This window comes from Pygocentrus nattereri, chromosome 23, assembly GCF_015220715.1.
Source record: "Pygocentrus nattereri isolate fPygNat1 chromosome 23, fPygNat1.pri, whole genome shotgun sequence".
NCBI lineage: Eukaryota > Metazoa > Chordata > Actinopteri > Characiformes > Serrasalmidae > Pygocentrus > Pygocentrus nattereri.
Window position 1 is genome coordinate 8,883,651 of NC_051233.1, and position 20,175 is coordinate 8,903,825.

The following is a 20,175-nucleotide window of genomic DNA, read 5'->3' on the forward strand; positions in this document are numbered from 1 at the left end:
TAATAGAAATATTAATACAATTGAATGCCACAGTATTTTCTAAATATATTGTGCTATCAAATAATTGTTAGTGTTAATGAGCCCAGACGTTCTGCTACTCGGGTAAAAAAATGTCTTAACATGACAGCTTGTTGAGGGGTCTTTTACAGTTACACCAAAGGCAGCCTTAAACAATGGAAATGTTAACCAGATATTTCCAGAAAGAATTTGGTGTGTGTGTGTGTGTGTGTGTGTGTGTGTGTGTGTGTGTGTGTGTGTGTGTGTGCGCATCTATATATACACAGAACTTCGTTTTCTCCACTGTGCAAAACCAATCATTTCCTTTGCAATGACTGGATTTCTGCATTTCCTCTACTTCAATCCCAGCTTTGTACTCCATGCTTTTCCCAAGTGCTCAATGACGACTTCCTTCTATCCTTTAACCATCAGCTTCACCATCCCTACACAAATGTCATTGGTCAGCAGTAAACTGCATTTTTTGACTCAGAGATCACTCATCTGTATATACATTTAAATTGCTTTATTTCTTTATTATATAAACAAATACATTCTGTATTAAAATAAAAAAAATGATTGCAAAGATTTGATTCAAAAAACAGATCTGTGCAAATTGGGTGCAGCTGTCAAACCCACCCATTTCCCTCCAGCACATGGTGTTCAGTGGAGTTGCTGTACGCTAAGACTCGGAACTCAAACAGTGGACTTTTTTGTATTGAGGCGTCTCGACAGCCTGTGCAGAGCCACGTCTAGGCCAGAGCACCGAGCCAACGGTCTAAAAAAAGTCGGTGCCATTCAACTGCAGCGCGTTCTCTCGCCTGCTTTGTGTTCTAGAATGTCCCCCTACCTATTCCCAACATTCTTGAAAGTCCTACTCTTCTAGAATATTCTGAGGTTACACTGTTTTAGAATGTCCTACCAATTCAATGTTCTAGAATGCTCTTCTCAAACTAGAATGTCATTCCACCTATTCACACTGCTCTAGAACATTTTCCCCGTTCTCAGAGTTGTTTGTCTTGTCAGTTCTTATTCTATGCTACAGTATCAAGCTGGCTGCTTAGAACGCTCGTTGGAGGACGCTGGTTCTGTGCTCTGGCCTTTAGAGCTCTGATTACTAAAGCCATTAGCACTTAAAGCACTTCTTAGCTTGGCTAAACCCAGAAATACATCCAGAAACCTAACAAGATCAGTCACTGCTTATATTACTGTGTTTTAACAATTACAACACGGACCCTTGATGTTCATCTGTCTCGGCTCGATGTGAAACAATCACAGAGTAGTACATGGACTCGCACATCAGCAGAAAATTGGCCTCCCTTAAATTCTGTTTTTCAGAAAGGAAACTACGGCTGTCAGTATCAGTAACTGGACTCTTGGTCTGGATTAACAAGGCTAATGCAGTACTGAGCCAATAAAAACAGATGAGCTTCATCTTTTACATATTAGCTTTTCTGTTTTTAACAGCGTAACTAGAAACGGAAGCCAATGACGGCTAAAAAGTGTTTCAGGGTCTAGAAATTGTGACCTCATATTTGGACTATTTTGGGGCTTTTTACACAAAAAAGGACTTTCATTCCTAAAAAGGGGTAACACTGTAGAAAAAAAACAAACTGTAAACAGCAACATTTCTGACTGCAGCATCTTCTGGGTTTCCGAGGGAGTTTTCACCGTGTTGTGGAAGCACAGGAGCAGCCGCTGAGGAGGTTCAGCTTTTTACAGAAAAAGAAACAAACACAGGTCTGTCAGAAGGCAATGTGGTGATGTGGTCCAGCGGTGCGAGGAAAAAGTGCTTCTGCAGTCCGAGGAGGAGCAGACATGTTTCTGTGGGATTTGTGTGCATGAAGAGCGCTGCTGAGAGTCGGAGCAGAGCAGCTCGGAAAAAGGCGCCGATTCCTAACTGGGCTGCACGATATGGACAAGGGAACGTCATCACGGTTACACTGCTATATATTCCTTTTGCAATTATTAAATATGATGCGGTTAGAGATTCACACAGTTATTGACCAAATGTTTACGGAAGCTGTGATGCTCACAGCACACAGTAAAACACTGATTGGGATGAAGTTTTTATCCATCACTGTTATTCATGAAGGACTTAAGATGGAAAATGTGCAGAAAAAACTGATCCTACATCAGCACCTTCATTCCAAGACGGGTCTTAAACTCCTAAGTGTAAATAGTTCACCTGACCAACAGACACTCAATCCTCATTAAAATGTAAATGCTAGTCTGAAAATAACCCTGTTGCATATGAGTAACTGATGCATTATTGCATGTTTGAGTGAAGAACTCCTTAACGCCCCTCAAGATATGGTTAAGCAGAATCTCCCGGGCTGTAAATGAGGACCTGCGGCCCACAGACTACTCCAGTCTTACACTCTACATCAGGAAACGGGATTTTCACAGTCCCTATTCAGTCACAACCTGTCTGAAACGGAAAACTGACTGTCCGGCTTCTTAAGCAGAGCAGAGACGGCGGGCTGACCTATTCATGCTCTTCCTGCTGCTGCTGCAGCTTCACACGTTCTAATGAGTTTTCAGTCCAAAAAATTCAGTGCGCTATAAATTTGAAACGTACGGAGCCCCGCTGGTGACACTAAGGCGTGGAAACGAAATCAGGCCTTATTAAGCCTTGGCCAAGGCTTCATTTTCCCATTCCCATGCCTTACCAAGCTGTAGCCACAACTTAAATTTTCTCGTTCCCACACCTATGTTTATTTACACGGGACGTCACCAGAAGGGCTCAGCAGAAATATTATTTATTTTGTATGGCTGTGAAAAGTCATCCTGTGAGGAGAGTCTAGTTTTTTGTTTTTTTCCCCCAAAATAATTTCTTTAATATTACTTTATTATTCTAGCTCTTATTTCAGTTTTCCAGCCTGTGGGCTGTGGTGGTCTTGCTCGGGGTTGTTGGCGTCTGCAATATACAGACATTTAACCAAAGAAAGCTTTAGTGGGCTTCAATTTGCAGAAGCTTGGAAGCTGCTGAGCCTCGACACAGTCCAGCTTTAACTGGAGTCTCAACATTGCCTTGTGAATCTAAACTGCTACATTCATTAGACTGAGTGGGGGTCCGTCAGTATTCAGTATTCAGTAAAGCCTGTCAGTCTTCAAAAACAACTGCTAGAACTATGCATTTGTGGGCGGAGCAGAGAATAATTTATAGTATAGAGTATAGTGTGAGCTGAAAATGACAGCAGTGCTGATTATGGTGTGGTTTCTGTGTGGACTGTGAAATCGCTTATTGCTGTTCACCAGCTAACAGCTGCAGAGCTGCACAGCTGCACAGGAACTTGTATCTCTACTTCAATCAAACACAGACATATTGCTTTTGAATATTCATCACATTCTTCTGTATTGGGTATGCGTGTGTGCATACTATTACAACTATTATTACTGATTTCTCTAAATTAGTACATTTTAGTGACCCCTACCGTGTCCCACTCGCTAGATATTAGGGATGTAAGATGACATCAGAATCGTATTGGTATCAGCAGTGGGCATGTTCCGATTTGACTGGTATTTCAAACCAACCTGAAAGTATTTATTTTTCACCAGAACAGCAGAATGTTTAGGTTATGTTGCGACGCTGCACTGAAATATCTCTGTTTTATTGGTTTTACTGCATTTGTAACCCTACAGTAATACACATTCGATTTCTCTGTATTGCTAATCCAGGTGCATTTAGTCCCAACTTCTGTTTTTTGTAACTATGTCTCAGTATTGGCATTTGGAAGATACCGGACTGGGCAAAAGTCAGAGACCCTTCACTTATTTAATGACCAGTCAAAATGGCCAGAAAGTTTCTTTTTCAGGAGATAGTTCTGAGGAGATAATCTGCTTACATAAGGAAGGAGAGAGTCAGAGAAATTGGGGCTCCTAACAACCACCTGGAAAACCTGGTAGACACGAACATTGCCACCATCAGATAAACAGCACTTAAAGCTTTCATCTCTGAGAGAGGGGAGAAAATCAAGCTGCTTCAGATCTGAAAACATCCACAGGTGTTTCTGTCCATCCTTCCACTGGGAGAAGACGGATCAGCGCTATGGGTCTGAAAGGATGTGTAGCGGTAAAGAAGTTCTTGCTGAGAAAAGACAGAAACTTACAAATCTAACAAAGTAGCTGCTGGTGCTGTCAGAACAATCCACTGACCACCCCAGAGTCCAGACCTCAACATGACTGAATGTGTTTGGGATTATTTGGATCATGAGAAGCAGAAAATACAACCAACTTTTAAGACTGAACTTTGGAGATTTCTTTAACTTAGTCACCCGAAAAGAACAGAAGCTGTAATAAAGGCAAAGAGTGGACACTAGAAAAGGAATCAGTTGTAGTAAATAATCATTTTGACTGGAAATGAAATAAATCAATAAATGATTGTCTCTTACTTTTGCACAATACTGTATGCACATATAGAGTATTGTATAACGGCATCGGCCCACATTTCCTGTATCGGTGCATCTCTACAGCACGCCGAATATGGCGCCTGCAGCTTTTTACGTTTTTTGTCAACCTACTGTACCATAGTTGTTCCACTGAAAAGACAGAAACTAGCTGTGTTTGAACTGCACGAACCTCTGGCTCAGTTTCTATGACCACGCTCATCAGAAATCAGTACACAGGCCTGTATGATCTCATGTTATTATGGTGCTGTATTTTCTCCATTGACTGAAGGAAAAGGTCTATGTGAACTGGTTGTGACTCGTTCATGCACACAAATGACTGTTTCTGAGAAGGGATTTCACTCCAGTCTAGATCACCATGCAGAAATCAGGAAGAACTGTTTCTCCACAATGGTTGGTTACGGATTAGCACGACTAACGTCTTCACCAGATCCTCAATACCAGTCTCTGTTACGTCCTAAAAGACACATTTTAAGATGGTCGAATAATGTAGAGAATTCGTTTTGTATGATGAATTTCCTGAAAGTTTCCTCCAAACATTTCACAAATCTTGGAAGCTTGAAAGAGTTTGCAGTCCAATACTGTAAAACGAGATAGTAAACAGTTCAACTGTTCATTGAAATACTGGACCAAGCTGAAGGTCTTATGTTCATTAATGCCTGCACAGGTTTTCTTTTAGGTCTCCAAACGACGCTTCATGTAACATCTCCAGCATCGACTGACGTCTGTCACTGCCATCAAGGCGAGTGTTCCAGCCAATCAGGTTACAGCATGGGCTCAGTCTTGTATGTGCCCTGAAGGACTGAAAGGTGTCACTGGGTACAAATTCAAAAGGGAATGGGACCTCAATGCATTGACTTACTTGTTGCTCCTCATTGGTTCGGTTCTGGATATACAGAACACATTCTGGTTATGCGCAGAACCTGCTGTCTCTGAGAAGTTTCTGATGTGGTCACCATATTCAGCAAATTGTGGCAGTGCTTCTCCACCTGAAGATGGACAGCTTGTGGCCATGGACCTGCTGTGAATGTCAAAGTCTCCAGCTGAATCAACTGATCTATCCATTCTCTGCCCACAGATGCAGCTTTTCATAGCATCTGTTGCTAGGTTGGACAAGCTTTACAGAACATTGACTCCTACAACTGTCAAAGTTCTGTAGTTCCAGGCTGAAGCACAGCTGCAGATGCGCTTGACATGCTACTATGACAGAGACCACGACTGGAGTCCACTTGTTGAGACCCAGCTTTTAAATGAGTTTTAAAGTTAAACCTTTAGCACTGTCCTCAGACTACACTGGACAGAGCTTTCAGTAGACCAATAGATAAATCAATGAGTAGCAAACTAACAAAAGGAACAGCACAGTGGAAAGTTCCACATCCCCTCCAGAGCCTCCAATCATGGAGGAGCTGAAGCTTAACCCTGCATTCACACTGGCAGTGACGCGACACAGTCCGAGTCCGAGGCCATTCATTTTCACTAATATATAATATATATATATATATATATATATATATATATATATATATATATATATATATATATATATATATATATATATATATATATATATATAAATATTGGATGTGTAATGAATTGCTGAAAGTAATAAATATATTCTGATGAAACTCATTTCATCACTCGTATAGATAGAACAAGGTGCACTGCTTTTTAAATGGAAAAACTCTCTAATGGAAATAATGGAGTTAGTCTTGATCAGTCATATTTGTCTGACTTGCTCAAATTTGACCAAGATTTATTTTGAATGAAGATTTATTTTGAGCATGGTGGCAAATTCGCTGTTGTGTCGTGGCGTAATTACAATAACATACTCCAGCTTGCAGTTTAAACTCTAGACTCAACGCTACTTAGTGTCTCGTTGCCGCAGTTTTTCATGAATCGGACTACATCGGATTTCAGTCAATGTCCTGTGAAGCTTGTCCAACCATGTGTAGCACCTGCTGAAGAAGGTATAGAAGCATGGACAGCTCAACTGGAGGTCCTAACCAAAGCTATGAGAGTGATCTGGGGTCAGAGCTGTTTCAGAGCATGGTCTCATGGGTGTACGTGGGTATCAGAGGGAGGTCTCGTTGGTGTGTGGCCGGGACGTTTCCTCCTCCAGCAGAGCGATGCGCTGTTTGAGCATGCGCACCTGCGTCTCGTGTCTCTCCACCATGGCCATCATCTGCGACTCCAGCTTCTTCAGCTTATTCTGATGCTTCTTCTTAGCCTTCTCATACGCTGCTACCAGGTTACTGTGAACACAAACACACAGACCAACTATACCTCATCTGTTTACTAGATTACTGTTAGTTCCTGTTCAACTTGACCTAATTTCTTTGCACTGGAACCCTTTGATCTCTGAAATTGTAACTTTATAGGTGGGGGTCCACAATGATATCAGATTTCACATCAGGCTCGGCAGATATTGACTTAAAAAAGGTCCCACATCTGTTGTTTAGATTTGACTAATATTTCATATTTGATGACGTCTTTATTGTCCGTTACTGGAGAAGCAGAATGTTTAGGTGATGATGGCTAACCTGCTAAATATCTGCATTTTATTCATTTTACTGCATTTGTAATCCTCAAATACATGTTCTTTTTCTCTGCAATGCTAATTCAGGTGGATTTACACTCATTTCCTATATTTTGGAACCATTAATGTGGCATCGGCTCTGCATGAAAAATATTAGATACCAGCAAAGATTTGTAACATTCTGTTAATGTAATATTAACATTCTGGACTATTTCTATTGATCTAATCATCATATACTATTCACACAATATAGAGAGTAACAGGCATTTTTAAATGCTGTTAAAATATATAAAAAACTGATTTTATGACAGTGAAGATATATATTTTGTACTTTATTACTACATTCATTTTGGAACTATAAGTTATATATAATTTTTATATTTTATAAATAATAGATTTATATTTTTACTTCATTACACTTCCTCTTCAAAAGCCTGTAGATTTTTCTTTTTTCTCTTGCCAATCCGTCCTTAAGCATTTAAATATTGTTTTTTGCTAAACTGCCAAACCAGACTGCCTCTTACAGACTGACTGACAGACTGACTGATACCCACTGTTCAAATTTGCATGTGCAAGTATCAGCCAAGAATAAGAGTAGGCCACTGTATACATCTACGCAATGTAGGGCCAACATACAAAAAAATGAAACAAAGGGGAAAACACATTAAAACATGTCACAAAAAGCAACAGAAGCTCTTCCTAATGATGACTGTAGTGGTGCGTATTGAGAGCTTGAGCTCAGGCTCAAGGCAGTATAAGCAGTATTATTGATCAATTTCTCACTCTTTTGGGTAAAGTCTTCAAGCACTACTACATGACCACTGTATGACTTCCTATCTTAAGATCTGACAGGTCAAGATAAGATTTTTCATATATTCGTATTGCAGAAGCAAATCTGATCTCGACTTAAGAATCTTATTTTACAGCATCTTATCTCGAGCTAGACTAGACTATGCGATCGAAGTTGACTGTCAACTGTCATGTCCGTTGCCTAGCAACTGACCATATGCGCACAGCTGAAAAGTAAACATGTCATCAAAATAGTCGAGTTAGTTAGCCAGACCGCTAACATTCGCTACTGTTACTGACCAAAATAAAGTAAAAAAAACGAAACCACAATAAACTGAAGGTAAAGAATATTGCGACAGCGCTTCATACTGTTTATCAGTGTTGCTGTTCTCCAGTTTCAGTTTCCCAAACGCTTTAACGTTATTCCTCCTAATAAACAGACACATTTAGCTCTTTATTCACCACCACCATAATATTTTATCTGATGAGTTTTCATCAACATTAACACACAAAGGTAATAAGAGGGGATGTTGGAGTCTCTGCAGCGTCTGGGTCAAAACACTGTTTTCAATGTAGGTAAAGGTTACAGTGAACTATTCTGTCTGTCACTGCACAAGACAACAGAAACAGACGGTTAAAACAGAAGTTAAGAAGCTCTGGGGTTTATCTGAAAGTTAGGACAGTATTTAGGAAATTTAGTTAGGGTCTTTCTGTAACACTGTTTTTTATCTGGAGTTAATTTATAAGATTGTGAACTTAAGAACTGCTTCTTAAGAATAGCTTCTGTTCTAAACTGAGTCCTGACTAAAGTTGCCATGGTGACTAAACAGATAAGACTTCAGACTTAAGAAGTTTCTGTAATAAGGGCGCAGATTGTAAACTAGTATTTACAGAATTATCACTTTAAAGATCAAAGAGTGTCCGGTGTAATGTTTATTGGGTTGATTGTTATTAGCCTAAATGCTGGCAGCTAGAGAATGTTTACACTCCCAGAAGAAAATGTTTGAATGTGCTTGACTTCACATGTCATTCTGTGTAACTGTACCAAACTAAAACGTGTGTGTGCAGAAATGATCTAAGCATCTGTTTTTATTAGAGTTTGTTCATTTCTCCAGAGAAATAGAGCTACAGCACATGCAAAGTTTAAACATCCTTTTAGTCTTCTAGCGCACAAGTTCTATTTATTTACTAAGTTTGACAAAAACTACAATAAAATATAAAATGTGGTAAAATTCTGCAAAAGACTAAATCACTGGTTTAATCATGACACTGCAGTGGATACAGCAAGTCAGAATTAGAAAACAAATCCACTGAGAGCACAGATTTGATTCTTTTTTTGTGATTTTACTAAATATACAAATATACAAAATATACATAAAATTTCACTATAGTCCTTGCCTTGTTTTGTGGCTGTGTAGGGTTAAGAACAGTAAGAACAGTAACAACTACCCCATAAGTGATGCAGCATGCCTGATTATACACACATAAAGCAGAACGCACAGCTTTTTCTTGGTTTTGCTCTCCGGCTCTGCTTGTGGCAGGAATGAATGGATCCAGTTCACCAAGTCATGAGAGCCAATTCCTTAAAATATTCAATGTCTCAGTCACACGAGACAGCACTTAACTAATCACAGCACAGCCCTGATCACCCACTCACATGCATTCATCACCTTCAGACTGTTAACCACATACAAAGCAACGTTCCCCAATGTCCTCCAGCATCCCCAGAGGGCCGCTCGTCATTATAAACACACACATGCTGACAGCACACACACAAAGACAAAATTAACACTGCTGCGCTGTCGGATTAGAGCCATAAATCCAGCTCCTGGGTGGCTTATGTGGATGCATCGCAGACTTTACACGCACACCACTAGGGGGCATCCTTACCGTGGAACCCTAGTGACTGCACTAGAGACAGCTTCAGTACAGGGTGCTGAAACACACTTCTATTCACACAATAAGATCAACTGCAGCTGGTCAAGAGCTTGGTTTGTAAGTTTGCTCCTAGATCGGCCTAAAATGCAGAACTTTCAGAACATACATAACAGTTTCATAATAAAACTAAAAATAAAATTTTTGTACATTTTTATTGCAAAAATAAAAGTAGCTGCATGTTGTTTTACTCAAACAAATATATCAGCAACAGTTTTTGTATCAACTTGAAAAGGTTGGTGCTTGATCAATAATTAAATAATGCTAGAAAATCACTAACACAATATTTTTAATTGATTTTATAGTAATAAAGCGGCTGGTGACTCACTAGACAGAGAGTATGTTAAGCAGAAAAGTCCTAGCTTAGCTAGGAGTCAATCACAATAGCAAGCTAGCTAACTTAAACAAGGGAAATGTACCCCTAATATTTACGATATTATGCGTTTAATTAATGCAGGGTTTGTAGACTTTACCCAGGCTTTCTCACTACGCCCATAAAGTAAATTCCACCCATGCAGTGAGGGCAGTTATGAGCGGTGCGTGGCGTGTTTGTCACCTGTTGGCTCGTTTGAGGTCGTTGACGAACTCTGCGCTCTGCTGGTGTCGGACCTCACTGCTCTTGGTCAGTCGCTCCAGCGCTGCCACCAGCTCCTGCACACGACTCTTCAGCTTCTTCTCCCTGAAAACACATCCAGAGACAAGAGTGGTCAATGGAGTCCCCAACACTTGCAGGCTGCTGAAAATGGGCTTTTTGGGTGTCACTTGTTTTTTGTTTGTTTTGTTAAACACTGGCATCGATTTCTAATTTCTCATATTTTGACAATAAGCATTTAGAACAATCTTGGGATGAAAATGATTAAACAAGTAATTGTTTGAAATAACTTTACAGGTAAATATAACTTTAGTACCTAAGAATATAAAACCTTTGGCAGCAGTTATTGATCATATAATCATGAATGCCGTTGGTTTAAACAACTGGGTCCTTATGTAAAATATGTTTAATGCCGTTTTGGGCAATGCTCCTCACAGGCATGCTGACACCTGGCCACACCTCTCAGTCATGTCCTACTATCCTTATAAAGAACATCTGCGAACAACAAAATGCATTATTACAGAATTCTGTTGATGTGTGTGCTCACAGGGGATTGAACCAGCAACCTTGTGTTCGCAGGGATGGTTCCCTAACCTCTAACCCACGACTGCCCCATAGGGTAGCAAGAGGGTAGTAATAGGGTACAAACATTTGCTCTGGACACTCAGGCCACCAGACGCTGAAGATCATTGCAAAATAACAGCTCTTGTGCTGAAAGTCACAGCCACGAATATTGTGTAAACAAGTTACTCACAGTAGGGAATGAAGGTGTGGCATCTGGTTGGTTAGTGTAGTGGGTAACATCTCTGCCTTCTATGCAGTAGACTGGGGTTCAATCCCCTGCTTGGACAACCTCCCTACACTATACCAATAAGAGTCCTTGGGCAAGACTCCTAACACTGCCTTCGCCTACCTGCGTAAACTCATCAAATTGTAAGTCGCTCTGGATAAGACTGTCAGCCAAATGCCGGAAATGTCTGCTTGTCATGGAAACCGACATCCTTCTCAAAATCATACTCCAGCAAAACAAACTGCTTCTTCCACTCGATTCTGAACTTTCTCATTTGCTTTTTTCATTGTTATCAGTGTTTTTATTATCAGCACTGTCACTAACAGTAAAGCCATGTTGTAGTAGCCCTGCCATTATGACAGGCTGGGAAAAACAGGCTCAGAGTTCAAAAAAGAAGCTTTCACATGTCAATGTTTGTCTGACAAAAAAAGTCTGATAAAATTTAATTGGGTACAATTCACTCCATGTCTGACCAAACAGGCTCTCACACATGGAATAATAGTTTACATGTATATGCATAATGTACAAAACATTTCTGTTTTTCCACCGGCAACTGAAGCGTTTTACCCTACCCAAGCATTTCGAGCCAGAACATAAAGGTGGAGCTAGTAATAGTGCAAACTACTGACTGCTCAAACATATTTGACACAAAATTATGATGTGGTGTTAACTGGAGTCAGAATCAGAGTCTGTGACTCTCATATAAAAACAAACTGTGACTTTAGTGTTTTTCCCTACAGTCATGTAACCACACAAGCTGAAGTGAACTCCACTTACTTTCATGGTTCTAGTGTGTGATGGGAAATGGACGTAGTGCTGCTAATTCAGGGTTCAGATTTGTGACCATGCTGTACCGTAGGGAAAACCTTTAGTGGCCAGAATGTGAAACGATGTGTTGAGGAGCACCAGGCAATTTTGAAACCAACTGATATTGCATTACACACACACACACACACACACACACACACACACACACACACACACACACCCTCCTCTAACCACAATCACTGACGTTTTCCATCTGAAGAGGAGTTTCTAAGAGCAGATCTATGGAGATTAAAGATCTGTGTCATGAAGCCTGTAAGTAATTTTCCTATTACTTACAGATGCAGCCAGGTTTATAAGGCTTATCTATCCTGAGCTACATGAGCGAGAAGTGCTGAGGTAAGGATGTGTGGAGTTTAATGTAGGGCTGAACAGTGTGTGTGTGTGTGTGTGTGTGTGTGTGTGTGTGTGTGTGTGTGTGTGTGTGTATGTGTGTGTTTTCCCCACCTCCGGAGAGCATTGGTGAGTTCTGCTGCCAGGTCACTGTCACTGAGGTTCCTCAGTTCAGACACATTAACGGCTGAAGGATCCCCCGAGTCCTGAGGAGAAGACCCAAAGTCAGTTTGAACATAACATCAATTTAATATAGACGTATATAACAGGACATATAGAACAATAATATTGGTTTTCTGAATTCAGTATCAGCCACAAATTTTCAAATCGGTTTGGCCCTAATAACCATCCCACAACCGACCAAAATTTGCATCTTATCTTGCATAATTTCACAAATGGGCAAATCCCATCCGTGCCCACCCGAGAGACAGAAAAACTGACAGAGAGACAAACAGATAGACTTACTATTGGGGCAGCAGCCCTACTTAATTTAATATTCCCACATTTCCCACTGTCGCTGTGATTTTAACAGCATTTAGCCACTAGGGGGCATCTGTCTCACATTCAGATTTATAGGACAGAGCATAAAGCATGTTTAGGTCATGAAGTTTGTTATTCCACCATTTGTTCAAATGTTAGATGGCTTATCGCTCTGTGCTCCGCTGCACTGGAGGAAAAGCAGAAACTCTCTGGTGATTTAATCCCAGCAGGGGAAACACATACAGAGCCATTTCCATTAGAGAGAGAGAGAGAGAGAGAGAGAGAGAGAGCGAGAGAGAGAGAGCGAGAGAGAGAGAGAGAGAGAGAGAGAGAGCGAGAGAGAGAGAGAGAGAGAGAGATAAGATAGTGACAGACAGCGCAGAATTGAGGATAAACATGCAGGAGAGTACTCACACTGTCACAGATATACACTTATATGGAATTCGCCAGCAGGTCTGGGTTAAGCAGTACGTGCACCTCCTCCTCTCACTGATAAATGGGTTTAGATATTAGAGTTGACACAGATTCATGAACCAAAACACTCTGTCGAGAGTGAGAGGGGATGAGAAAACAAGGGTGATACCCATCCTAACATCCTTCTCGTGGTTACTACAGACCAGTTAACATCCCATACAAGATCCTGCATCAGGTAGCAGGGGTGGGTGATGTGATAAGTAACATCACAATAAGCTGTTGTAAGATAACCTCATACCTCCATTAGACTTATCACAATTATTAGACAATCGCCTGATCGCAAATGTATATATCATTACTATTTTTCACAGTTGTTACACTTTCACAATCTTGTGTTCATGTCAAAACAGTCAATATGTAAATTGGGGCCATTTACATCAAGTGGCTTGACCCGAAATCCTATGAATAAAAGAACAGAAGAGATGCGTCCTGAGTTTATAAAGAATAACCAAAGCACTTCTGACTGGTGCTGTAACACCTCTAGAGGGCAGCAGTGAGTGCTGTTTGTTTACTTGAGTTTGAGCTATCATCAGTTGGAGGGCATTAAGTGTGGAAATCTAAGACAAACATTTGGAAATCTAAGACAAATTTTGCTACTTTAGGTTTGTAATTAAAAGGTGCATCTAGTGAATAAAAACAGACAAACTGCTAACTGAAACTATTTATATAATATCTAATATATATATATATATATATATATATCCCTGCCCCTTGTTTTTTCGAGTGTCAGCTTGCCGCTTGGTACTGAGTTACAAGGGACAGTGGTTGAAATCTTCCCTACGAAATGGGACCCTCAAATAAAAAAGAACATTACTTCATTAACAGCTACCAGTGCTGCTCTGTAGGCGACCCTGCCGGTCTGCAGAGAGAGCAGAGGAGGGTAAAGTTCAGCTCCTCACTACTGGGCTTTAATTACATTTAGGCAATCCTATGCTTCAAAAGGGGGGATGCGAAAATTATTATTATTATCGCCCACTGCTAATTCTTCAGTGATAAGAAGCTGAAGTCAGAAATTCGCCAGCTTCTTGCTGGAATGCTCCCGTTCCACCTTAAACGGTGCAGCAGTTACATTCTGGCTCCTCAGGCATTTGAACTGCTGCATTTAAGGTGGAACAGGAATTTTATCTAGCTAGCTAACGTGACATCAGCATACTGCTAGAATTTTTTTGTATGCCAGTTATGAAGAAAATGACCCTAACACACTGAAATAACACTAAACTGAGATTATACAGTGGTTATTGTAATTTATTGTAATTTAATCATTTGTGGGTTTCCTTGATCGTTCGCGCAGCCATTATGCTCTTTTTTCCTTTTTACTCTGGAGTGTGTCTGAAAGAACGTCTGTACGGAGAGCCATGTAGTCCTCCACTTCACCCTATGCCTCTATCTCAACAAAAATCGGGACACCCTACCCCTAGGTGTGAATGCTGAAAGCGAAGGGATAGAGCTAAGTGGTAAGGGCAAGGGGTGAAATGGGATTGGGCCATTTTCTGCTTCTATGTGTGGCAATGCATCAAAGATCATGAGTATCAACAAATGTTTGCACTTAGTGTAAAGTATAGTGTACTTAAAGAGGAGCTGGTGTAAAAAACTAACAAGGGCAACAACAGCATATTTAATTAAAAAAAGGTGTCAGCAGCCTGAAATTCTGTCCCCCACCCGACTCAAGTGATGAATATGTAATACTAAATAGGTCTGAATCCTGCGTAAACGTAGTTTTACACAGCAAATACTGTGATACTTATTGTGTATTGTCAGGAAGTTGAAACTGATTTTTGCTTCCAGAATCTGCTGTTAATAAGTTTTTTATGTGTGAATATTTGATCGTTTCCTGTCTGGTCAGGGGCCAGCGGAGCTCGTAACTAGATACACTCACGCTTACTCAGCAATTCTGAACAATCCTAAAGAGAGCTGATCCAATCAGAGCGAATAAAGAGCCTCTTTATAAGAGATAAAGCACTCAATTAATGAATGCTTTATATTTTAGGTGCATATGTGCTTAATATAAAGAGAAAAGGACAAAAAGACAAGAAACAAAAGAGAATGAGAGAAAGGTGGGGAGGAAGGGACACGAGACAGAGAAAAAGAGATGGAGAGGGGGGGGGGGCTTTACATTGCAGGTCAGTGCTTCATTTACAATAGCTGGAAAAAGCTCTGATAACATCAGAGCCCGACGTCTTTCACAGCCCCCTTTACTCTCAGTAACACAGAGAACACGTCCAAATAAATTACCTTTCAAAGCCTTCACATTCAGACACCTTCACAAATGTGAAAATTAAGAAGCAGCAGGAATTCCATAAACAACAGTGTGATGACCGCTGAGCTGGATGCTGCCCAACAGGGCTGCAGCTTCAACAGGCATTTATAGAAGATGAAAAGCACTTCCTCGAAACCAGCCTGGATCCATTTCACATGGCATAAAGAACACTCTAGAAAACGGATCTCGTACTCTTAAACTCCTTAAACCAACAGCACAGAAATAAACCAATCACAGCGTGTTCTGAGCACAGCGCCGATCCACGATCAGAGTTTACTCTCACATCTCTGTCTCCAACGTTCTCACAGCAAACACTCGGCCAGAATCTGCCAGCAATTCCCTCCTTAACCCAAACGCAGTCGATAAACCAAGACAAGAGGACATTTCTGAAAGTGTGTTTTGAGTGAGAGAGCATTTTTCTGAAGCTGCAGATGTGAGAGAATAGCAGAGATGTGATGAAGACAAACTCCAAAAGAGCCAGAAAACAGAGAGATCCTTCCAGCCTACTGAGAAATGCCAAGATGATCCACAACTTCATAACATCCGTGTCTCCATAACATAAACTACCATTTATACAGTGGGAATCAACGGACCTCACCAGCCGATATCTTCCTGAGTTTTTTCTTAAATTTGTTAATGAGAAAATACTAAGAAAAATTCTAGATCAGATTCACGATTCTGTTCAGCAAATCAACCGTTAAGCCAAGACATATTTGGCGTCGGAAGCTTCTTAAGCTCTGTGATTGAGCTACGAGGGTTAGGATTAGCTGACGTAGCTAACTGACGATCGAGTTTAATAGTGGAGAGCTGAAAAAGTGGAGAGCAGAAAAACAGGAGAAGAGAAAAAGAAAAGAAAAAGGAAGAGAAGAGAAGAGAAAAGGGGAGAAGATAAGAGAAGAGAAAAAGGGAGAAGAGAGGAGAAGAGAAGAGAGAAGACAGGAGAAAAGAAGAGAGGAGAAGAAAAAAGGGAGAAGAGAAGAGGAAAAAAGAGGAGAGAACAGAGAAGAAAAGAGGAGAGGGGAGGAGAGAAGAGAAAAGAAGAGAACAGAACAGGAGAGGAGAGAAGAGGAGAAGGGAAGAGAAGAGTGGAGAGGAAAGAAGAGAAGAGCAGAAGAGAAGTGAAGAGAAGGGAAGAGAAGAGAGCCGGAGAGGAGAAGGGAAGAGAAGAGGAGAGAACAGGAGAGGAGAGGAGAGGAAAGAAGAGAAGGGAAGAGAAGAGAGTAGGAGAGGAGAGAAGGGAAGAGAACAGGAGAGGCGAGGAGAGAAGAAGAGGAAAGAAAAGAAGTGAAGAGAAAGAAAGAGAAGAAGAGAGAACAGGAGAGGAGAGAAGAGGAGAGAACAGGAGAGAAGAAGAGAAGTGGAGAGGAAAGAAGAGAAGAGGAGAGAGACAGAGGAGAGAAGAGGAGATGGGAAGAGAAGAGGAGTGAACATGAGAGGAGAGGAGAGGAAAGAAGAGAAGAGTAGAAGAGAAGGGTAGAGAAGAGGAGAGAGCAGGAAAGAAGAGGAGAGGATAGAAGAGTAGAAGAGAAGAGAAGAGAAGAGAAGAGAAGAGAAGAGAAGAGAAGAGAAGAGAAGAGAAGAGAGCTGTTATTCTGAGCTCTCAGGTTTGCTGGTGAGCCTTCAGTGGCTTCAATAATTCAGTGTTCAGGGTCAGACTGGGTCTCGAGTCCCGTGTGTGTGTGTGTTTGAGTGTGAAAGAGGAGGAGGTGGAGAGATCCGGGAGGACAGGATGAAAGAAGTGCATTTCTGAAAGTGTGTTTTGAGTGAGAGAGCATTTTTCTGAAGCTGCAGATGTGAGAGAATAGCAGAGATGTGATGAAGACAAACTCCAAAAGAGCCTGAAAACAGAGAGATCCTTCCAGCCTACTGAGAAATGCCAAGATGATCCACAACTTCATAACATCCGTGTCTCCATAACATAAACTACCATTTATACTATACCATATATACCATTTTTATAGTTTAGTGGGAATCAATGGACCTCACCAGCCGATATCTTCCTGAGTTTTTTCTTAAATTTGTTAATGAGAAAATCCTAAGAAAAAGTCTAGATCAGATTCACGATTCTGTTCAACAAATCAGGTTCCAGAACTTTACTAAGGTTATTAGAATTAAATTCTAATGTATCCATAACCTTAATATTTAAGTCAACAACAAAACCCTTAGTGAAACTCCACAAACCATTCCACAATCAGTTAGCACAAGCTTTACTAAGCTAGAAAGGCCGTTCTACTGAATTAGTTCAAACAACGCTCCTACAGTAAAAAATGTTAAAATCACTTACAATTTCAGATCTTAGATATTTACAAGGATTATGTTATAATCTATTTAAACTCAAAGCATTAATAAAGACAGTAATAAGATAAATATATACAAACTCATCATTTATAGGGCGCTTTCTATTGGGAAGTGGCTGCTTTCCTGAACCTAAACATTTCAACTGTTGCAATAATTTTTTTTACTTTGTATTTTTTTTCTTAAGATTTGATTACTTTTAAAGTGAAATTGTAGTGAAAGTGAAATGTCTTCTAAATTGAAATTTAGATTTATCAGGGTTCATCAGGAATTTTAATGAAAAAACTGTTCAAAACTGTGTTTGTCATGTACTGCGCTCAAAGATTAGCTAAAATATTAAAATGTCACTACAGAAACATTTGATAATGTTTTGTAATGACAAAATGGAAAGTTCAATCGTCGCTTTAATAAAATAAATATTAAGATATAGAGTCACACGACTTTGATCCAGTTCAGTAGAACCCATACAGAGCTGGGTCTATTCATTTATACTTATAAAGGATGGTAGTTTCAATTATTCAACCCCAAGTAATTCAACTTTTAACACTGCATGAAAACAATACATGCACAATATATGAAAACCAAATATATGGACCTACCGTGCACAAATTTTAGCCTGATTTTAACCCGGTTTTTAACCTGGTTTTCAAGATTGGGAGCTTGACTGGAAGCAATTACCAGCACAAATGATCAGGAAGGGTGAGAGGAGAAATAAGTCACTCTTCTCTTGAGCGATCAGAGGCCGTTTTTTTTTTAAATGTTCAATGCTTATGACTCACGATTTCCAAAGAATGGATAAACTGAGAAGCACATTCAGTGGACATCTGTTACAGCTGCACCGTGTTAAAGAGCTGTGTGAGATCTTACCCCCTGCTATTAGGCTCTACAACAGTTCTCCTTAATGCAGAGTCAGTACTGATCCTCTGCTGTCTGAACTGTGCTGAACCACATCACTGTATCTCCTCTCTGATTAATACAGACTGTGCAATATATCACAACTATTACTGTAATGACACTTTCACTATGCACTTTACTTTACACTACAATACTGATGCAACTCTGAGTTAGTTATGTCTATAAGATGTGCTTTTAGTTCACCTCATACCACTCAGCGCCTGCTGTCTTGTAAGTACAATCTGTCTCTTTTTCTGCATAGTGTATGTAAGTTTATGTGCAATTATATGTCTTGCTATTGAAACACTGCAATTGTCCTCCAGGACCAATAAAGTTCTTTCTTTCTTTCAGTCAGTCAGTCAGTCTGTCTATCTCTCTAGCTATCTATCTATTAGAATGAGACGTGAGCACTGTAACACAACAAATAATTCAGATAACAGCCAGAAATTAAAGACTCTCACGGTCATATCTGCATTTCCCAAACAATAAAATTCAATACAATAAATTCAAATACAATGCAAATTCAAACAATAAATTCATCCCCAGTTTACATTTTTTCGCTACGCCTCTTGTGTGTGCACAAAAGCACAAAAGTCCAGTTCACTCTCGCTCAGTTATTATTACACAATTACAGTGAGACCTGAGCACTTCTTGGTAGCTTATACTAATTATGTGAGTTCTACCCTCTTTTTGACTACTGACTGCTCTCATGATAAAAATACACCTATAACATCTATAAAGACCGATGATCTTTGTTTTTGAAATCTGTTAAGATTTTAAAAGTCATCTTTACACCCAGCTTTAGTCTCTTGGCCTTATCTCGTTTGCAAAATTAGTAAGATTCTAAGATCAGTAAGATTCTCCTAATAAAGCAAGACAATATCCTGGTAAACTCTGAAAACAAAGGTAGGTAAGTAAAATGAGTAGATTTATGTGGACTGACTCTGCTAGGGGACAGGGTCTAGCTCAGGGGTGTCAAACTCAACCACTTAAAGAGCCATTTTAAAAAAAACTCTCAGCAAATCTGACGGTCCAGCTGTGTTTTTATTTCATTTTTACTTAACATTGTGCCATGACCCGAACTGGCCATTGTTTATTTAAAATATGCTAAAACTGCAACAGCAAAATAGGCACTGAATACTTATTCAAAAAAGTAGGGGGTCATAACACACATTATATGTTGCAGTGCATGCTGGGGACTGTAGTTCATCTTATTGTGTTTTCACATATAGTTCATTTTAAAAGAACAGAACTGAGTTCTGTTAAAGTTAACCTGGAAGGGAACCAACTGCAAATGACCTCAGTTCATTTTGGGCCCACAATGTAAGTGAACTCTAAAGAGGACTCAGTTTTCTTTCTTGTCCTTTGAGATCTCATACCACTTTCGCAGCACTCATGCTGTGTACAGCTCTCGCCAAGTGGGCAGCGTTCTCTGATAAATCTAACCTTCCAGACCCGCCTGCTGTTCTCCCACTGGCTGCGCTGAAACAATTGGCTGAAGTGCAAAAATAGGAAAAATGACCCTGGGGGTCTGCCGTTTTGGGCTGTGCTCCTCACTGAGCTCCACCTGGT

The 20,175-nt window shown here is 40.2% G+C and overlaps 1 protein-coding gene across 3 annotated transcripts in view; it reads right to left on the reverse strand.

Moving 5' to 3' along the window:
• Window positions 1-5,987: 5,987 nt before the first annotated feature.
• Window positions 5,988-20,175, reverse strand: part of mcc (MCC regulator of WNT signaling pathway) — a 185,819-nt gene continuing 171,631 nt past the window's right edge. For all 3 annotated transcript variants that reach the window (XM_017702946.2, XM_017702949.2, XM_017702948.2), the window contains 3 exons: window positions 12,318-12,409; window positions 10,220-10,342; window positions 5,988-6,655 (listed from right to left, as the gene is read on the reverse strand). In XM_017702946.2, the coding sequence (XP_017558435.1) occupies window positions 6,475-6,655; window positions 10,220-10,342; window positions 12,318-12,409 (396 nt within the window). In that variant the 3' untranslated portion in view covers window positions 5,988-6,474. The remainder of the gene's footprint in view (window positions 6,656-10,219; window positions 10,343-12,317; window positions 12,410-20,175) is intronic.